The sequence below is a fragment of the Lutjanus erythropterus genome, chromosome 15, assembly GCF_056507025.1.
Source record: "Lutjanus erythropterus isolate fLutEry1 chromosome 15, fLutEry1.hap2, whole genome shotgun sequence".
Taxonomy (NCBI): Eukaryota; Metazoa; Chordata; class Actinopteri; order Lutjaniformes; family Lutjanidae; genus Lutjanus; species Lutjanus erythropterus.
The window spans coordinates 31,424,343-31,444,061 of NC_139331.1; the positions used below are offsets into that span (position 1 = coordinate 31,424,343).

At 38.0% G+C, this 19,719-nt stretch overlaps 2 protein-coding genes across 2 annotated transcripts; one reads left to right on the plus strand and one right to left on the minus strand.

Moving 5' to 3' along the window:
* The first annotated feature begins 79 nt into the window (after positions 1 to 79).
* LOC146314656 (N-acetyltransferase ESCO2-like) lies at positions 80 to 11,705 on the plus strand. The gene is made up of 15 exons (XM_084737422.1): positions 80 to 230; positions 1,522 to 1,589; positions 3,385 to 3,515; positions 3,731 to 4,046; positions 4,205 to 4,502; positions 4,730 to 4,851; positions 5,049 to 5,160; positions 5,252 to 5,339; positions 5,543 to 5,585; positions 5,977 to 6,115; positions 6,377 to 6,508; positions 6,993 to 7,082; positions 7,859 to 8,002; positions 9,265 to 9,449; positions 11,158 to 11,705. Exons 2-15 carry the CDS (start codon positions 1,537 to 1,539, stop codon positions 11,288 to 11,290), a joined length of 1,986 nt encoding a protein of 661 aa, XP_084593548.1. The 5' UTR covers positions 80 to 230; positions 1,522 to 1,536; the 3' UTR covers positions 11,291 to 11,705.
* A 794-nt stretch (positions 11,706 to 12,499) lies between these two features.
* pbk (PDZ binding kinase) lies at positions 12,500 to 19,272 on the minus strand. The gene is made up of 7 exons (XM_084737977.1): positions 19,165 to 19,272; positions 18,363 to 18,530; positions 17,529 to 17,668; positions 16,615 to 16,784; positions 16,069 to 16,198; positions 14,117 to 14,305; positions 12,500 to 13,215 (listed from the first exon to the last, which is right to left on the minus strand). Exons 2-7 carry the CDS (start codon positions 18,527 to 18,529, stop codon positions 12,983 to 12,985), a joined length of 1,029 nt encoding a protein of 342 aa, XP_084594103.1. The 5' UTR covers position 18,530; positions 19,165 to 19,272; the 3' UTR covers positions 12,500 to 12,982.
* Between the last annotated feature and the right edge of the window lie 447 nt (positions 19,273 to 19,719).

Here is a 19,719-nt window from a genome sequence, read left to right on the forward strand (position 1 = left end):
GAAGGGAAGGACCAGAAGTCCCTCCGTGCTTTTGTTGTGGTTACTCGATTAAAGAAAACCGTGTTTCCGATTCCGGTTCGGTCTGGTTGTGCAATTTTTTTTTTAGACTGGCGCGCGCTGTTCAAAACACAGAGAGAAGAAACGCGGGCAGCGGAGGCAGGAGAACCGCCAGCAACTCCGACTTTATAACAACATTTATTGTTTAATGTAGCACGACAGAAACGTGTTCGGTAAGAGAACTTATGCGTCTGCTATGATCTTTGATAACTTGCTTGTTTCTCTTATAAATTGCGCTTTTACATTTAAGTAACGTTATGTGAAGAAGCTTTTCACCGTCAGACAGAACCGTGATGTTTAGATTTAGCGTTATTTATTAGCTATAAAACACAAACAAACAGCGAAACGAGCGGGAAAAACTTCAGGCTTTGGTTTTGTGCAGGGAAATGTCGACACGTTTGCTCGTTTATTTTGAAGCAGTCACGTTTGTGTACGCAAATGATCCCGCCAATTATCCATTCATCTTCACTTTAGCTGTCAAATAAGCGGTCTGTTAGCTAACATGTAACGCTAAGCTAACCCAAGCTAACATTCATGTCCAGATAATTATCATTTTTGCACAAACACGATAAAAGTCAGTGTCGTTTCAAGCGTTGCGTTAAGTTGAGCGAGCGCTGATCAATATCCAGATCTAGTAGTTAACAGTCTTTGGGTGTAACGTGAGTTTACCGGGGTGGCGTCCATGTTCTGCCAGACAGTCACACCAAACCTCTGTTAAAAATCTTACAATTTATCGTCAAACACACAAAAATGATCTAAAGCTCCATGTTGGTGTATGACCCTTTACGACCACCAACAGGAAGCGGTGTGGCACTGATTATGGCGCCTGCAGGTGTTACAAAAGCTTTGGGACTTACTTTCATAAGAGCTTAGGATGTCGGATAACAAAAAAATAAAAATAATAGGAAGCCTTTTATTTTGTAAGTACAGGCACATGGTACACATACATGATGCCATGACGATATGATTACATGCCAATATAATCTCACAAAAAATAGAAAAAAAGGAAAAGTAAGGGACTTGATTTTAAATTAATACAAGCAAATAATACACAGAAAACAAATGAGAATATAATCTTGCAAAAAAGAAAAGAAAAAAATGACAAAACAAATAAAACAATGAGAAAATAAAATTATTCAGTCATTTGAACAAAACCATGCTGCAATCCTCAGTTGTGATTGTCTCTGTTTTTGTTTTGGAGTTTGAACATGATGATTTAAGTTTATTATTGATCATAATGTTGCCATGGTTACAGATCTGCTAATTTACTCCATCTTCAGTAAATAACTTAGCTTGAAGCATCTCTTTGTTTTCTTTTATCACCAGTATTGCAGTAAGTTGCAAGTGCAGATGCCTTCAAATTATTCTGTATATGGAAGTCTTTAAAAAGAGATGAAATGCTGAAAGTTATGATGTTGTATATGTTGACCAAGAAGACCCGCTAATGTTGCTCTGTTGGTTTAGGTGAGATTTGTGAAAATGATGCCGACTACGACCAGGAAGAGAAAGCACTCCTCTCTGGACTCTGACAGGTGAGTTGTGAACACACTGGGTTTAAGTATTTTTTTTTTTAAACACTTTATTTCTAAGGATTTTCCATTTAACATGTTACATTTAAAGCATTAACATATATTGTTATCTCACGTTGCAATTATGTGCAAAAAAATAAAAAAATAAAGGATACTGGAAATTGCCAGCAACCAAGACAAGAAATTCACATTAGAGAAAAAAGAAAACAAACAAACAAACAAAAACAAATGACAACAAGCAACAAGAAGATAGACAGCAAATAAACCAACAAAAACAAAAACAAAACTAGTGCATCATAGTACATTTAAGCCTAGATTGGGCAGTCCAGAGTTCATTGTTCCAAGCCATGTAAGCTATTCACATAGTCTAATAATGGGTCCCAGGTTTTATAGAATCTTTTGGTCGAGCCGTTCAGGGTGCATCTCATTTTCTCCAACTTGATATACTGCATCACGTCTTTGATCCACTGATGGTGTGATGGTGGCGCAACATCCTTCCATTTAAACAAGATTAAACGTCTAGCCAATAGAGAAGTAAAAGCAATAACCTTCTGCAGGTACACAGAGAAACTGAAATCATTTGGAGCTACAAGTACACCAAAAATACCAATAATAGGAGAGGGCATAATATTACAGCTGTATGCTTTTGAAATAGTATCAAAAAAGGATGACCAGAAAGGGGCAAGTTTTGGGCAAGACCAAAGCATGTGACAAACAGTTGCCGGGGTCTGTTTGCACCTGTCACACATATCGCTTATATTCGAAAATATTTTAGCAAGTTTAGCTTTTGAAAAGTGTAACCGGTGTAGAACTTTAAACTGTATTAAGGCATGTCTTGAACATAAAGAGGAGGAATGAACTTTAGAAAGTGCCATGTCCCATTCCTTGTCTGACAGTGGGATCCCTAAATCATTTTCCCATTGTTCACGAATATAGGATATAGAAGGATTATATCTGTCCATAATCTGAGCATATATAAATGAAACCCTGCCTTTGGGGTTTAAGTATTTTTAAAATATTTGACTGCCAGGTTTACTGTCAGAATCCACTGTGTATGTGGTGTCTTAATTCCTTCAGATGTAACAAACCATCTAGGCTGAACCTCAGTTATCTCACAACATTTTCTTAGCACATACAAATGTCCATAGCAGATATAATGGAAACCTATCAGTTACTGAAAGATGGTATTGAAGATAAAGCTGCAACAAACAATTATTAACATTATCAGTGAAGCTGATGATTATTTTCTCGATTTAATTGATTAGCTGTTTGGTCCATTAAATGTCAGAAATGGTGAAAAATGTTTATTGCTGTTTCCTAAAGCACAAGGTTATGTCCAGAATGTTTTACTTTGTCTCCAGCCCAAAGATATTCTGTAGTATTTGCAGCACCATTTATAATTGTTGGCTTTACAATTTTATTAGACACCACTGCACGGACTTGGTTTCAACATGGCAATTTATTTAAATCTAAAGAGAAGATTTCATCTGGGGAAAAGCAGCGTTCAAAGTTCATGATATTTTTCTCTTGCCCACTTGGGCAAGTGGGTCAGAAATCTATTTGCCTAAAGTCAATTTTTATGTGCCCGTACAAATTGTTTTATTTATTAGTGGCTATCAAATAATAACAAAGACCAAACTGTCTTGTCATGTTGAATGAAGGGTTGCGACTATCAAATATTTTCATTATTACTTCATCTACTAATTATTTTCATGATTAATAATTTAAACTCAATCAAAGCTGTGTTTGGATCTGGCAACACGTCTCATAGTCTGATCTTCTGTAACTTTACCTGCAGCCATCCGGCCAAGAAAGGAGTGAGGGAGGAGATGTCCCCCGTGAAGAGGAGATCCCCCAGGAAGAAGCCAGTCGGGCGTCTGGACAAGGAGAACTGTCCCTCACCACAGAAATCCCCACGTAAAGCAGCAGGTAGGGTGGACTAGTGAGAGGCCCGGTGCAGATGTGGCTCTTTTTAAAAAGAGTTTTTTTTGGGGGGATGGAAGACAAGGCTGCTACCTCTACCTAGCCTTCAGGTTAATTAAGGGCTGATTAATGAGATTTTAGGAGATGCATGGAATTAATTAGGATGTGCTTCAACTGTTCTCTCACATCTATATAATTTCTGTTTATCTTTGTCTTTCTAGTCTCTCCAGCCAAGTCACCCCGTAAATCTCCAGTCAAGCCTTCCATGGTAACAAGCTCCTTCTATGGCAAACAGAAGTCCATCTATCTCACTCCGCTGGAGAGGAAGGCGATCAAGGAATCGCTGCCTTCTCCTCCTTCTCTTCCTCCTCCTCTTCCTTCCCCGCCTTCCCAGGAGAAAAAGAAGAATAAGAAGAACTCTAAAGTAGGCAGCAAGCCGAGAAAGGCAACTGCAGGATCTTGTCGCGTGGGGAAGATGGGAATCCAAAGTTTTACGACATCTTCAAAGACGATCAAGCTGCCAAAACCGAACAGCAGGTTTGTCACAGTCAAGTAATAACTTAAACAGCTTTCTGACACCATGTGGCAGCATTTTCTGTTTTTGTGGACCTCATAGGTGTTTGCATTATTCATCATGATTGTCGTTTCAGTTATAATTGATATTTTTTTTTGCAATTGTGGCATTATTTAATCAGCAGTGTCACTGCTAAACCGGCGTCTACTACAACCACGGCTCCCGCCAGCGGCACCAAGCCAGCAGAGTCCAAGAGAGCGATCACCATCTCTTTCAGCAGCCTGAAGCCCAAGCCGAAGATCTTTGTAGGAGCTGCTTTCTTCAGTACAGGGAAGAAACCTACATGCATGTACAAGAAATCTGCACCGAAATCCTCAAACCGACCAAGCAAAGCTGTCCTGCCACAGACGAAGAGTGAGAAGTCTAAACAGCATCCCCCTGCCCCGGGACTGAACCAACAGCAGAAACCTCCTGCAGAGGTGAGGGGAGCTGATGGTTTGTGTACACATGGCTTATGTGTTCTTTTTACTAGAAAGAAAGTATTTCCTACATGAAACTTAATTGTTGCTAAAGTAGCTAATGGTAACTGTTAGCTGCTGTTAGTGGGTATTGGCATTTAAGGTGGTATTTATGTAGATTTCCTTTGAGCAATTATGGTCATATGAACAGAAAGTTGATGCTCTTTTGTCCTGGTTGTTTCCTGCAGACTGCCATCCAGCCCGTTGTGCCGGAAGAGATGCAGCCGAGCGCCAAGCAGAGAACAAAGTTTAATCCGACAGACTGGATGGACTCTGTTAATGACCAGCCTGAGACTCCGCAGCTATCAAGGTGCTTTACTCTTCTGACATTCTGAAAGGCAACCAAGACAAAACACCATATTTAATTTGGCATGTATCAATATTTGCCTGTCCTGTGAATAAAAATAGGTGCTCTTGGCTAATATTCTATATACAAAATGTGTTTTTTTTAACTACTAAACTGAATATTGTGCCAGTTGGTTAGTAACCTTCATCTTCTCCCTGCAGCCCTCATAAAATGTTAACAGAGAAGTATGGGATTACCAAGGAGCTGACAATTAAGTTGACAAGGACCCCAACACTAAGTTCTCCATCCACAGCCTCGTCCCTCAGGACTCAGGTAAAGAAGTATAATAAGAATAAGGAGAATGTTGTTGACCTTGAATTATTCAGCAATTTTAATTAATAACATTACATTTTACTTCCTCCAGGATGTTTCTCTGACAGACTGTGGCTCTGAGCCCGTCTTTGACCTGAGTGAAATAAGTCCCACCAGTGCTGCTGCCAGTCCACACAAAGGTACGCTTGACCCACTCGGATTTTTATCACTTCATGTTTCCCAGTTCAGCAATGCACCTGTCACTGATTCCACTCCACACCTCAGATCCGAAACCCTAAGCTTCAGTAGCTTTATCGAGCCCACAATGTTGTTTAAAACATCACTTTTGTTCCACAAATGTCTTTTTTTTAATTATTATTATTATTTTATATTTTGTCCACAGAATCTGCAGCGGTGTATCCCATCTTTGGCTCTGCCTCCAAGAGGTGAGACGGTCTGTTTAGTCATCAGTGTTTCAGCAGTTAACACAAAACAGGAAGTTTGCACTGTATTTCCAGCATATAAAGAGGTAAAGCTTTGAGATGTTGGCAAAAGCAGATGGTGGAAAAGACCCCCAGACGGGTTATTTAGGAGGATGCTGACATGCTGCTCTGTGTAAAATATTAATCTGTCACTTTTTGCACAATTTGCAAGTAAAGATTTGTTCACAAAATTAATAATAATTAATAATTAAATATACTGTACATGTATGGTAAATAACCAAAGACATCATCATTTGCATTTTAAATTACTTCTGTCACTTTGATGGTGGCAAAGAAGTGTTTTGAATTAACCCAGACAACACTACAGTATGTTTTGTTATTTGCTTTCTCGCAGGTTGAGGAAAGCTCTGCAGTCACCAGTGTCCTGCAGCACCCCCTCTGGCCCAGTAACATCACTGCAGACTACTACTTCAGCCAAAGAGCGAACTGTTCGCCGGAGGAAAGAGAAGCAGGACGACGACCAGCTCATCATTGTACGTTTATGTTCATATTTGTGGGTGTGCTGGGTGGAGCAGTAGATTTTGGTACTTATTGAGTCTAGCATTTATCAGAGGGCAAAGAATACATTGTGAAGGCTGCTGCAGATATTTTAGACTGAAGCTGATTAAAGATGTATTAGGTTTGTTTGTTTTGTGTTGGTTAAGATGCGTCAGCTTCTCATCTTTTGTTTGACTTATTTGTATTTGCTGTCCTGTGAGTGTTGATGGTATTTTTCTCTGTATTTTCCACATCAGGATGCAGGACAGAAGCAGTTTGGAGCAACGACCTGCAGCTCATGTGGGATGGTGTACAGTGCAGACAACCCAGAGGACAATTTCCAACACACCCAGTTCCACCAGCGCTTCCTAGACTCCATCAAATTTGTGGTAAGACTTCCTTCATTCAATCTCTCTAAACTCTGTAGTATGGAGACGTCTACGACATGAATTGCACTGATAATCGGTACATGAAACCCTTTGAAGTTTGAGCAGTTTTTTCTTAGTATACGCCTGTCAGTGTTTTTTTACATTTTTTGATTACGCAGAGAACCCTGAATTCATGTAGACTAATACAACAATTAAAGACAATTCAAAACAGATTTAACATTAAAGGTTTTTGATATGAAGTTGGTATTTATCATGTGGAAGCTACATTTGTCAAGATACAAATACCCAGAACTGGTAACTATTACCTTCTCTTCTTTTGCCACTGAAACAATTGTGAAAATTGTTTTTATTTGACGTGGTTTGGTGTTTTGTAGAGATCTTTTTGCCAAGGCTGCTGTCACGAGTTTGTTTCATGGGGAAGTGAGTTTGCTCTGAGTCGTTGGCTTGTTCTAACTGCAGCTTCGTGTCTCTGTTGTGTTTCCAGGGTTGGAAGAAGGAGCGGGTGGTGGCCGAGTTCTGGGATGGAAAAATTCTCCTGGTCATGCCAGACGATCCCAAATATGCCATCAAAAAGGTGAGGGTTTACACTGGAGCTTGTTTCTTGTATTATATGTGTCATAAATTGTGTCGCCACTTAAGTCTGTATCAGCTTTCCTGTCAATTATTGATCCACGATAGGAATTTTTTTCAGTTGATACTGGTATTTACCTGCTTGTTTTTTAATTTTTGATCTATATCATCTTTATTGAGATAAGTTCAGATAGTTTGAAAGAAAGATACAAAAAACAGAAGCATATTACTAAAAACAGTTCAAGTAAGAAAACAGTCCTTTAAATACACAAGCTCGAGTTCAGTGCTTAAGATGCCAATAGTAAGATGCAATCTGAATGAAGAAGGCAGTCTTAAAATAAAGACCTCAACTTGTACAGTGGCTCTCACAGATTAAACACTAATGAAGAGGGTCTTATCCACAGATGTTAAAAAGCACTGTGGAGACATTCCTGTCATTTCCTCTTTTTTTCTTCTTTTGTTTCTTGCATGTTTCTCCTATGCTTTTTACTTTTCAAACATACCTTTTTGTTTCAGCTCAACTCTTTGACCAAGACTTCAGAAAGTCAGGATTATTGTTTGTATTAAGTGTAGAAAGTAGAATGTGGGTGAACAAATAATTCAAACGTTCTGTCAGACCTGTTATAAATGGCATCCGACTCCAGAGATCATGTTTAATTTGAAGGCTGAATATTGATTATATTAATCTAAAAAGGTTCCACTCAGTCTCTAAAAACACAAAGTAGAGCTAACAGTTGTCGTTTTCATTCCCTCTTCCTCACGATGTGTATTTGGTTTCAGGCTGAGGACGTGCGGCGTTTAGCGGACAACGAGTTGGGTTTCCAGCAGGTGACTCTGAGCAGACCCACTCAGGCCAAGACCTACCTCTTCATCAACACAGAACGCATGGTGGTGGGATGTCTCGTCGCTGAACCCATACGTCAGGTAGGGCTGGAGATCGTGTGTGTGTGTGTGTGTGTGTGTGTGTGTCATGGCAGATTGTGTCCCACTGTATTCTCTTTTGCTATTTGTCCATGAAGACCTTCACACAGTGGTTCTAAACCCTTTTGGCTCCTTAAAGCAAGCAGCGTCTGTTTGTAACCCCGTGTCACCCAGTTACATGCCGATAGACTGTGACTAGTTTAACCAATGACTGATATGATTTCTTGTGTTTTTTTGAATATTTGTAGATGACTGAAAGGTAAAAAATATATATATCTCAATGACTAAGAAAAAATATTAGTGGTAGTGTGAGTCTAAAAAACAACACAACTTTGTGAAGCAAATGTAGCACTTATGGAAAAAGCAAAAATGCATAATTAATTCCAAATTAATTTAACAGAACAGCAGGTTAAGTAGACTTCACATACAAACAGATGTAGGAATGCAAATTGCAACAGCAACTCCTTTAATGCTTTGACAAACATGAACAAATCAAGTTCACAGCAATGTGATTATCAGTTAGTAGTAAGTAGATTCAAAGGTAACATGATTTTAAAAATTGCAACGACAAACTGACAACTCCTGCATACATTTTTAGAAGTGAATATTTACTATTTATCTATTGAATAATTACAAACTACTTTGATAATTGATTAATCGTTTTCAGTTGGGTTTTGATTTTTTTCTGCAGCGCTTCATAGTGGATGCAGCAAAGAATCTACCAACATCAAAAGAAATCATTACATTTTATTTCATATATGAAGCTTCGCAGAAGACAAAGGCAGTAATTCTCATGGCAGAGGCCACATATTTAATGAGCGAGTCAACTGATTAGACTGTTATCGAACTAAGAAGACAAGAGATGTGTCAAGATCTGTCAGATTCAGTTTGGCTGGTGACACTGAACCTAAGTTTAACCCAAAAAAGTGTGAAGCAAACAGCTTGATAAAATAAATAATTTTGGGAGTCTGGCCTGCCTCCTTTCAACAGTTTCCTGAGTGAAGAGGCAGAAAGACTCCAAACAGAGAGCCTTGATATGCATTCACCTGTAGATAAATGCAGGGTATAAAAATGAAAAACGGCTGATGTAGTTGCTGCTGTCTGTCACATTTGAATGTGGACAATTTGTTGCATTTCCTCCCTTTTTAATTAATACAACAAAAAACATCAAACAATCTCCTAATGAAGTGTCAGCCTGTCACTCTGGTGTACATTAACACGACTGTAAACGGTGCCTTATCTTGATCCACTTCTTGTCCCTCCAGGCTTACAGAGTCCTTGAGCAGCCAGACCGACTCAAAGACATGACGAAGGACGACTTCATGGAGCGACACCGAGCCTGGTGCTGCTCCACCATCCCGGAACAAGCTCTGTGCGGCATCAGTCGGATCTGGGTCTTCAGTCTGGCCAGGCGACAGGGCATCGCGACCCGCATGCTGGACACCGTCAGGTACAAACATCTTACTGTCTTCTTACGTTTGTTGTACAAATTAACTCTGGTTAGATGTATTAAACTGTGATGTTTCGGAAAAGGCCACAACAAAGTAGGGCTGCACAATTACTTGCAATTGCAATATGTCCAAGTACAATATCCAAATAGCAGAGCCATATTGCAATTTTTGAAAATGGAAAAATGTAAGAAAACAGCATTATGAGGTACTGTAGTGGTGCAGAGATGACTTGGCTTAAAACTCTTGTTCTCCAGATAAATATGAAAATTGTAGCGCAAAACTGATCACTAATCATTTTGCATATCGCAGTCTCAATCAAAATAATGACAGTATGAGTTACCAAATTGCAGAGTCCTATAATAAAGCCCCAACATTATCATAGATAATTTCTAAACCAAAGATTTCAACATCAGGAAGTGACAACTTGTGGCCTCTTGTTTTCTTAGATTGTTTTTATGGCTATTGTGGTTACAATTAAAGGAAAACAACTGCTGTTTTATTTTCATAGCTCAGGTTATTTCAGTTTATAAGATGAGATGTACCTTTATTGATTCCCCCATAAGGGAAAGTTGATGATACCAATTTACTACTTGGCAGTTTATCTACCATTTTATTTTAACAGCGAGTAAATCAAAGCTGAACCAGGTGCATAAACTGTAATGCAACAATTTGAATTTCTTCTCTCTTCCAAAGTTAACATACTATGTGTCGCCCCTTTTGTATTATTTTAGCAACATTGCTGTCCTGAAAGATCTCAACAAATAAATTACAGTAGCTTGTTATAATAGATATAACTGATGAGCTATGAAAATAAAACCCAGGTAATGGTGACAACAGTCAAAAGGTCCCCAAACATGTATATCATGTTCAGATAATCACCAGTGAGCTGCTGAAACACTCTTAATATAATTTATTTATTTGTACTACAGTGGAAACGACAGTGATCACATCTGTTTGGCTTAAATTAATCACTAAAGCAAAGATTATTATAACTGATTTCCTTTTTTTTCTTATATTTCTTGTGCAATTTTACATCTGACATTTGTGTATATACATATATTACACAAATATAAAGTAATGAGATTTTTCTGAAGTTTATAGCCTGAGTAACTCCAAGTCTGGCAGCTGCAGCTCATTGGCTCATTTTTGGCAGGTTGTCATGAGCCTTAGGGAGACAGGTGTTTTTCATTCAGAGAAAATGACTCCTTTTGCCACCATAATTTCCTGTTGGTTGCAGCCTAAAAGCAGGGAGCATGTGTAGTTTTATTTATCTCTACTAGTTGATTCAGGCACAAGAGCAATAGTTGAAACCACGGTGGAAAAACAAGCAACAAACTAGTAAATAACACACGTACCGGTAGTTGGGCCAACATTTTTTCATAGTACAAGATGTGTATTATGGATTTACGTGGACTACTTTATTACAATAAGAAAATTATTTCAACATTTGTACAAACATTTGTTGAATAATTCCATCCCAAGCTCACAGAGCAAAGTTTAGGGAAGTGTCTGGGGTGGTTTCACCTAAAATAATGAGCCATGCACAGCAGATTTCCTTTGGAAACGGTCCCTGAATGAACCAAAACAACACCATAACTACTACAGCATAGTCATATACTGTACGCACAGCTGATTTCCTGTAGAATATGACATGCTGAGAGCAAGTATTCTTCCCAATGATAACATTTTCTTTGTTTTTTTTTTTAGGAGCACCTTCATGTATGGCAGTCATCTAACCAAGGAAGAAATCGCCTTCTCTGACCCGACACCCGACGGCAAACTGTTCGCAACGAAGTACAGCAACACACCAACCTTCCTGGTTTACAACTTCGTTGCATGAAGTCAGTAAATTAAGTAAAACTCATTGATGAAAGATGCATTCCTGTTTTAACTGACGCGTTGAGTCAGTATTTATCGCAGATTAACAGAACTTCAGGCAATTGTTGAATTGTCTTTCATATGCAAAGCAATAACTTCAGGTTTTAATGTCTAGGCTTTAGTTTGTATTGAAGACAGTGTTTGTAAGCTTCAGTTGTGTAATAATGCACTCTTTGTTCAGAATTAAGTATGTCTTAGAGTTTTTAAAGCTCCACTCACTCAGTATTTATACTCGGTACTGCCTAGATTACTGTTGAATGTTGTGCATGTTCTGGCAGAGCTTTCTATTCAGATGTTTATATTCTGCAGTGACTGAAAATATTTCTTTCCATCTTGATTCACCTTGAATCTGAGGATGTCTTAGGATTGTTTTTTGTCTTTTGTTGAAAGAAAACCAAACACCACTTTCTGATACGCTCAATCAAATGTTCAGATTTTTTTTTTTCTTCCCATGCTGCAAACTCCAGGTTTTCTAGACATTTTGGAAGGAAAATATGTTGATAGACCTGTTGAAGGGTGGACGCCTTCATTGTTTAGGGGCATTCTACTTTGTAAATACATCTAATAAACCTATTGCCTTTGTTTTATAATACTAATGGTGTTTTTTTGTTTTTTTTCTTGACTGAACACTAACAGTTCACATGGAATAGCTTGACATTTAGTAGGTATGCTTTCCTTCTTGCCAAGAGTAAGATGAGAAAATTGGTGCCAGTTGTATGCTTGAACAGTAAAGAAAGAAAAGAAAAATGAGCCTGGCTTAAAGAATAGAAACAACCAGTCTGGCTCTGTCTGAAGGGAACAAAAGGACCAGTTTAATTTAAAACTGAGTTTCAACTCATGCAAGAGAAAAGGTCTTAACTTTAAGCTGTTTGTTAACGGTTAGCTTTGTAAAAGTTCTTGCACACCAATATAATAACATTCCTATTTCAGTGTTTGGTGTTTTTTATGCCAGGAGATGTTCTGAGGTACTACGCATACACTTGAGTTTTAAAATCAATTGGTATGTGTGTTTTAATTTAAGAAGAGGATAGTACTGCAGTTTGCTGTTAGCCAGAGCTTCAGTACAAGCAACCACTAACCCTACAATGTTACCATGACCACTGATACATGAGAAGAATATAGATGGATAGATATAGATACTAAAGAGAAAAAATAAAAACAGAATAGCTCAGAAGTTTGAAGAAATAGTTTATAGAAGTGCAGAGACACAAACATACATGTACGAAAAAGTTCAAGAAGAATTGAAGTAAAGAACATAAAAACACTTACACTATAAAAGTTGAAAAATTTGCAGAGACAACATACAAATGAATGACATACGAATGTGCTGCTGAAAGTGTCAACACATAAAGATGTACAGTAGAAAAAGTAGAGTTAGCTTTTTTTCCTTGCAGTTTTCAGCTGACATGTTTGTAAATCTGGGCTGGAGCCTCTCAACATTTATATTCCCTGAAGCTTCTAAATTATTACAAAAAAAGTGCCCAAACAATTAAATGGGAAAAGACTGGGACACATTCAGGTTGTGTTCTGTGATTTCTGATACAGATCCCTGACAAAATATCTTTAAGCCGTCATTACACAGTAGTCTGGATCACCAACACCCAACAACATTTCTTATGGTTCTATGATCAAAATGCAGAATTATTGGTGTAAATCAATCGATAACGATCACCTCACTGGGAGTGTTATCCAGCGGGGCGTTGCTCTCTAAAGCCTGGACGATCTGGGCGGCCGAGGGTCTCTTCTTGGGGTCTTCCTCCGTGCAGAGATAGAAAAGCTCCACCGTCCTCCGGTACGAGCTGCCCAGAGCCTCGGCATCCAGCGCCGGCCTCGTCCCCAGCCTCTCGTAGTAGGCGTCCTCGTCAAAACTCTCCTCCATCGAGTCCTCTGAAATACAAACGCAAGATTTTTTTTTAACTCTCAGTAACACTGGTCTGAATGTAGCTGCTGATGATGACAGAAAATCTACAGGAACTACTGGTGCAAATGAGAAAATATCTATCCATAGACATACATTATATACAGAACATAAACACTAATTTATTCAAACGTGTGAAACATGCATTTTTAAATATCTTTCATTCCTGTAACTATCGGTGACTCTGTGGGAACAGGTAAGATGTGTATAGAAGACAACAAACTATTACAACAGCATGTCTGTTTTGTATGAGAGGTTTTCCACCTTTGCAAACATTAAACACAACAAAGTGTTAGTTGTTGGTTAGGCTGTCATCTATTAAACTACAGGATTTGTACAACTTTTTAAGAAACGTTTGAAGCACTTTCAAAAAGTTTTTTCTGACAATGAGCTATAGCATATAGCATATAGAATTCCTTTATATCCACTGTAATTAATGTATATTGTAAGTTTATTTTACCAGCTGTTCATATTTTGATTTTCTGTTTCAGTTGTTATCATTTAATACTTGCTAATGTACAGACTGAGTGATTAACAGGAATTCTCTACCTAGAAATGAATTTTATTTCATTTATTTATTGTTTTATTTATTTAAAATAGGGACAGTACATATTGATGAGCATTTACTTGTAAATCTGTATGAAATCTTTTTTCCCTGTGCAATTGGCCTTTATAAGGCAACAATATTTACATTACATTCTAGTAATTTAATTTAATACACCATGTGTGTATTACAACATGTGTGCAATTATCCATACCAATATATCTGTCCATATATCCAAACATCTCCATATATCTGTAAAAGATGTATATAGTCTTGAGTGTATAGTTGAGCTGCTGTAACGTGAATTTGGGGTGTCAGTGTCTCACCTTCATCCTCCTCATCGGCTTCGTCCACCAGCATCTCCAGGTGAGGCATGGCCAGCGTCATCATCTCCCACAGAGTCAGACCGTAGGCGAAGATGTCGGCCTTGTCGGTGATCTCTCCTCCCTCCTCGTCCAGAGCTTCCTTCGGTTTCCACGGCTCCGTGCCGATGTACGTCGCCTTTGGGTCTGACACTGAGGACAGAGAGAAGAAAAGATTTAACTGAACTCTAATTGGTCTTGATAATTTACAAAAAAAAAACATTACATTATGTTAACAAAAGCCTCATTTTCTTTGAGCTTTTTTACAATTACAACAGAGTACCAGCCAGAAGAGTGCAATTAGTTTAATTTTAACTAATTGCAGAGACTCCCACTGGCTGATGACATGCAAGAGTCAAAGCAGGAGAGAGAATTTATCTTTCAACTGTTTTCCATCTTATTTTTTGTGTTTACAGTTTCACCAGGGAGAGCTGCAGTGAGCAGTGCATTAATAAAGTTATAAAGAAAAGTATTTAGATAATTTTATTTCTTAGGTTATATTTTGTTGTTATTAGTGGAAATACCAATGCTTTTCTTCACAGGGGCCTCCAAAATCAAAGATATGTACAGACTATATTTATGAAATTCATTTACTAACACATCTGTACTACATGGCAGGTATTTTCGCAGGTCAAAAGCTGCTCATACTGCTGTTTGTATCCTACTTTGTGGGCTTTGTCAGATTAAAAAGAGTATGAAAGCAATCCTGCAGTAATACAACTTTATGTCTCTCTCTCTCACACACACACACACACACAAACAAACAAACAAACAAAATTCAGGTGAAGGGCAGATGTGCTCTCCTTTCCCTTTCCATCTCTGACAGACGTAAACAAAACTCCCGGTGCCTTCTGCTTATTCTTTTCTTCTCCTCCCAACACTTCTGCAAACTTAATATACAAAGATAAACAGCAGGGCTGGCAGACGCAGCGCGTTGTCTCTTTGTGGACTTTACACACATATGAGCCACTGCAGGTCAGCGAGGTGCCCACAGCTGTGCAACACACTGTAGGATACAAGACAGCTCATTTTCGTCTCTCTCTATCTGTTAGTCATTATTCACAACGTGGCCATGATTTGCTAAATAATGCGTATAATTGGATATTTCTTTGTGAGCTTAAATATACACTCCTGTAGCATTAAAGTGCTGCAGAAACTTTGGACAGTCACTTGAATTTGATTTCCCCATGTGGGTCCTGATGAGGCAGGGAAACGATCAGTTACCGGTTAGTCTGAACAAATTCCCGTTTCCTCCTCTTGGTTTGTTTGTAAAAAGCCAATATGAACAGAACTGAAATGCAGCAATGTTTCTTTTTTTTCTTTTTCTTTATGGTCCGGACCAAATGAAACAAACTACAGGTGAACTACCTCAGACTTGGGGCTGAGTACTGCAGATAGGGTGTGGAAACATGAAAGAAGCGTGAGGCAGACTAACATACTCATGGTTTTGTTGACATTAACATCAGCCTTTAAGTTCTCTAAAATTTGTTCCAAATGCATCCAAGTTAACCCTGAACAATATTTGTACCGCTAAATATGATATCTGCTGAGTGCAAACCTTTTTGGCTGACTGTCTTGGGTCTGAGTTTCAAACAAACTCTACCATTTAAACTTCAAAACAGACCAGTTTCTCTATCAGCACATTAAATACTGCAGGACAATTTAAAGGGACAGTTTGGATTTTCTGATGGAGGGTTGTATGAGGTATTTGAGGTGGCCGTTTCCTACACCGGAAAGTACTTCATACAACCCCACTTCAAATAATCTGAACTATCCCTTTGATTACTTTTGAAGACCTTGGAAATTAGTTGCTTTTAAGATGTCCCAAAACACCATCATGCAGAGCGCATTGCTGTATTTTCACATCAAAGCTACTTGACTGATTTTATCCCAAATGTCACGAACACAACCGTCACCTCTCATGTTCTCGTCCAGCTTCAGAGACACACCAACGTCGCAGATCTTGACGGTCTCAAAGTCGCCTTTGATGACAACATTACATGACTTCATGTCGCCGTGCAGCAGCTTCTTCTCATTGTGGAGATACTGTGGAGGAGAGAAACAAAGCATTCCTGATGCTCATGACTTAACAACGTCCTTCTGTGTTTATTTTGTTCGGTTAAACAATCCTCAGTTCTAAAATTAAATCAAAAGATGGCTGATGTTGAAATGAGAAAAATATGATTTGGGAGGGAATGAAACACTGTTGTGAGTGCGTTTGTGTGCGATTTTCCATGTATATTTTATTAAAATCATATTAAAAACATCAAATCAACAATCACTCACTTTTCTTTTTCTTGACTGAAGAAATTCAAAGCAAAACATAAATGAAGGGTAGAAAAAAAACTTCTCCATATTTAATTTATATATAAATTCAAAGTGTGTGGTAAAATTTGCTTTTGTTTTTGTTTTCCCCCACATACGACTCACTTTAACACCAGTTAGAAGAGCCTATAGTTTACCTGAAGGCCACGAGCAACATGCAGCGCTACTTTTTCTATGTTGGCGGCAGGAAAAGCCTTCAGGCCGTCCTCTCTCCTCTTCTCTATCAGGTCATTGAGGGACTGCTCTCCTCCGTACTCCATGGCCAGACACTTTGATCCGTCTTTGGCCGTGGTGAAGGCACGAAACCCTTGATGTTGGGATAAGAACACAGCATTATATAACCAGAACATAACACAATAATACAAATAAATGGAATATGACAGAACAAAATAAAGACAAAGTAAAATAAGCTGTTAATTCCATACTTCTGACACCAGAATGCCGTACTTGCTGGGAAATTAAAATGAGTTTTGCAATGTTTTTATGATGGTAAAAGACTGACTCTGGGGTTGTGCAGGAAGATTATTGTGCATCTCTATTACAGCTACCATTTTTCTTCTTTTGCGTATATGTATGTGTATAAGTATGTGTGCATGTTATGTATTACTCTTGTTGTTGCTGCTGATTTAATGTCCTTGTATTCCACTGCTTTGCTCCCTTTCACTCTGTCTGTGTATAGTGAGAAAATATTAATAAAAATGATATAAAAAAGGAAGTTGTGAGACATCCAAGCCTTCATTTAGTCAATGCACTAGTAAACTGTTTACTGGATACAACTATAATAATAATGTATGAATTTATTTCAACTGGTATCAGATCATTAGGATGATACGCTAAGTTCAGGTATCAGTAATGGGAACAATGAATAAACATTTCTGTGGTTTAAACTGACACTAGTGACACAGAAGCATAATTTATAACGAGAATAAAAACAACTACAAGAATACATTAAATACATTTTCTGAATAACGTAACACTGTGTCTGTTACACTGGCCATTGTGAAGTGTCATCACAGTGGATGCTCAGTGAGAGTCTGCTGTCACGTCTTACCAACAATGTTTGGATGATTGATTCCCTTCAGGAGCTTCGCCTCTTCATTCAGGCGCTTCTGGTAAACCGCCACCTGTTTGCTTGCACAGTTACTGTTGATCTTCTTGATGGCCCAGGGAGACGCATTCAGCTTTCCAACTCTAAAATTCAATGGATCAAAAACATGTGCATTAGGGTGATTTGTATTTATTTATTAATACAGATGTAAGCGTTTCAGTAACTTCAGAAATATCACTATTGGCAATTTATAATGACTATAGATTTGCAAAGTCACAGTAAATTTAAAGCATTTTAAATCCTAATTACTTTTTATTTTAATGCATGAAACTTTAGATGGAGTATTGGGGTCACATTTAGGAAAAAATGACACAAGGATTTTGAGAATAAAGTCGAAAATAAAGTTGAGCTATCAGTATTAGCGCCAAACATGAGAAAATTATGCATTATTAGAATTAAGTTGTAGGACTTTGTTCATCATCACTTAATGGGACATATTTAGAGTCTCCTCTGTCATCCAGTATGCATCCACACACAGAAATAAGCAACTTATTTCTCAATAAAATGTACATTTCAGAAGCTCTCCCACAGTATTCATGTTGAACTACTTCTAAAAGGCAAGACTTAAAATTGAGGGTGTTTGGTTAACTATCTATACAACAAAACTGCAAAAAAAAGTTTAATATTTTTAATTTATATTCTGCCTCGTATGTGCATTTAACAGTGGACAGAGTCACAGTAAACTGTCAGGAGAACAGTACAGAAGTGTGGGGAGGGTAGGGAGAGAAGAAAGAGGAAAAATGGCAGGTAAAATGTGTATCTGAGAACACTACAAACCTGTCCATGAGGTAAACATTGACTCCAGTCCCACAGCCCAGCTTCTTCATAAAAGGTGAAGCTGGGATGGTGATCGGGGTCCCTCCGTTGCTGCCAAAGCTCTTCACTCGGACGGTTTTGGGGGTCTTGAATGCGCCCTCATCGGTGCCTGTAACAGGGGTGGCCATTCTGTCCAAAAGACAACAAACAGCACAACAGTTAACTTTGGAAAACATATGACCCAAACACACTGACCTGCATTTAACTTACTGAGACACACCATGGACTTAAAGGTGTACTTTAACATGACTTCTTTTTAAAGTTATAAAATATTTTATAGAAGCAAGTGATGTTTGGTGTATGAAATACAAGCCGAATTAAATTTTTAAGTGTCTAATATTCCACTTTGTATGAATGAAGTTATCTTTGTCAAGGACAACGTAAAATAGCAGTAAAACGCAAAATTTTGAATGAAGGCTGGCATAATGGCGTTCAGTAATGGCGTTCTGAGGTAACGTAAAATGCCCAAACGTTTAAGTCGAAAGGGGAAAACGTATAAATGTTCGGCAGCAACAAAATTAGTGGCAAAATGAAACGAACTTATCTGTCAACAACATAATATAATCTATTCGACATTTAACCGATAGCGGAGACACAGTAGCAACCAAATCTAATGTCAAAGCGGCTACAATTAAGGACAAACGCAAAGTTGGCTTTAACACTAAATCATTTGATGTTACCATGGCGACGGTACGAATTAAGTTGTCGTTAATGTGTTTTGCGTCAGATAACTCAATCATTTAATGAATAAATTCAACATCACCTGCGTTTCCTTTGACAGTCACAACAAAAGTGCTACAGTTAAAACGCGCCGAACATTCAAAATGCTGCCCGTGTCACAGCAGAGACGTACGGGAGCCGCAGAGGGACAAACTGAACCAATGTCGTTTGCGGTTGGTAAAATACAGCAGCAGAGGATTCTCTGCTTGTGTTGTTTTACACACTTTTGAACAGAGACCCCCACATGTATGTCCATTGGAATATTTTTTATTCTTCTATTTAGTTATGTGAAAGACAAAAGAGTAATAAAGTATGTATTAGAAGAATATCAGACTTTTATTAAAGATATTTGCACCATGTCAACACAGAATACCCATAAGACACATACAAACATCAAGACAAAGTGTTTCACTTAGTGCATATATAAAACATGTGGATTCTGATTTTTTTTTCAAATAATATACAATAAAAATATAATAAATGTATAAAATGTACATTAAATAGGGCAAATAAAAACATGAAAAGAACAATCATTTGCGTAGCTCAAATATGATAACCCATGAAATTGTTTGTGGAATGGAAGTTGTTAATGTAAATA

Bases quoted from the DNA above. Each gene is read 5' to 3' on its own strand.
- LOC146314656 (XM_084737422.1), top strand. From the start codon at position 1,537: ATGATGCCGACTACGACCAGGAAGAGAAAGCACTCCTCTCTGGACTCT. The intron at 4,852-5,048 runs GTGCTTTACTCT...TTCTCCCTGCAG, and splicing joins GAGACTCCGCAGCTATCAAG to CCCTCATAAAATGTTAACAG. The intron at 8,003-9,264 runs GTAGGGCTGGAG...TTGTCCCTCCAG, and splicing joins TCGCTGAACCCATACGTCAG to GCTTACAGAGTCCTTGAGCA.
- pbk (XM_084737977.1), bottom strand. From the start codon at position 18,529: ATGGCCACCCCTGTTACAGGCACCGATGAGGGCGCATTCAAGACCCCC. The intron at 16,199-16,614 runs GTAAACTATAGG...TCTCCTCCACAG, and splicing joins ATGTTGCTCGTGGCCTTCAG to TATCTCCACAATGAGAAGAA. The intron at 14,306-16,068 runs GTGACGGTTGTG...CTCTGTCCTCAG, and splicing joins GCTGGACGAGAACATGAGAG to TGTCAGACCCAAAGGCGACG.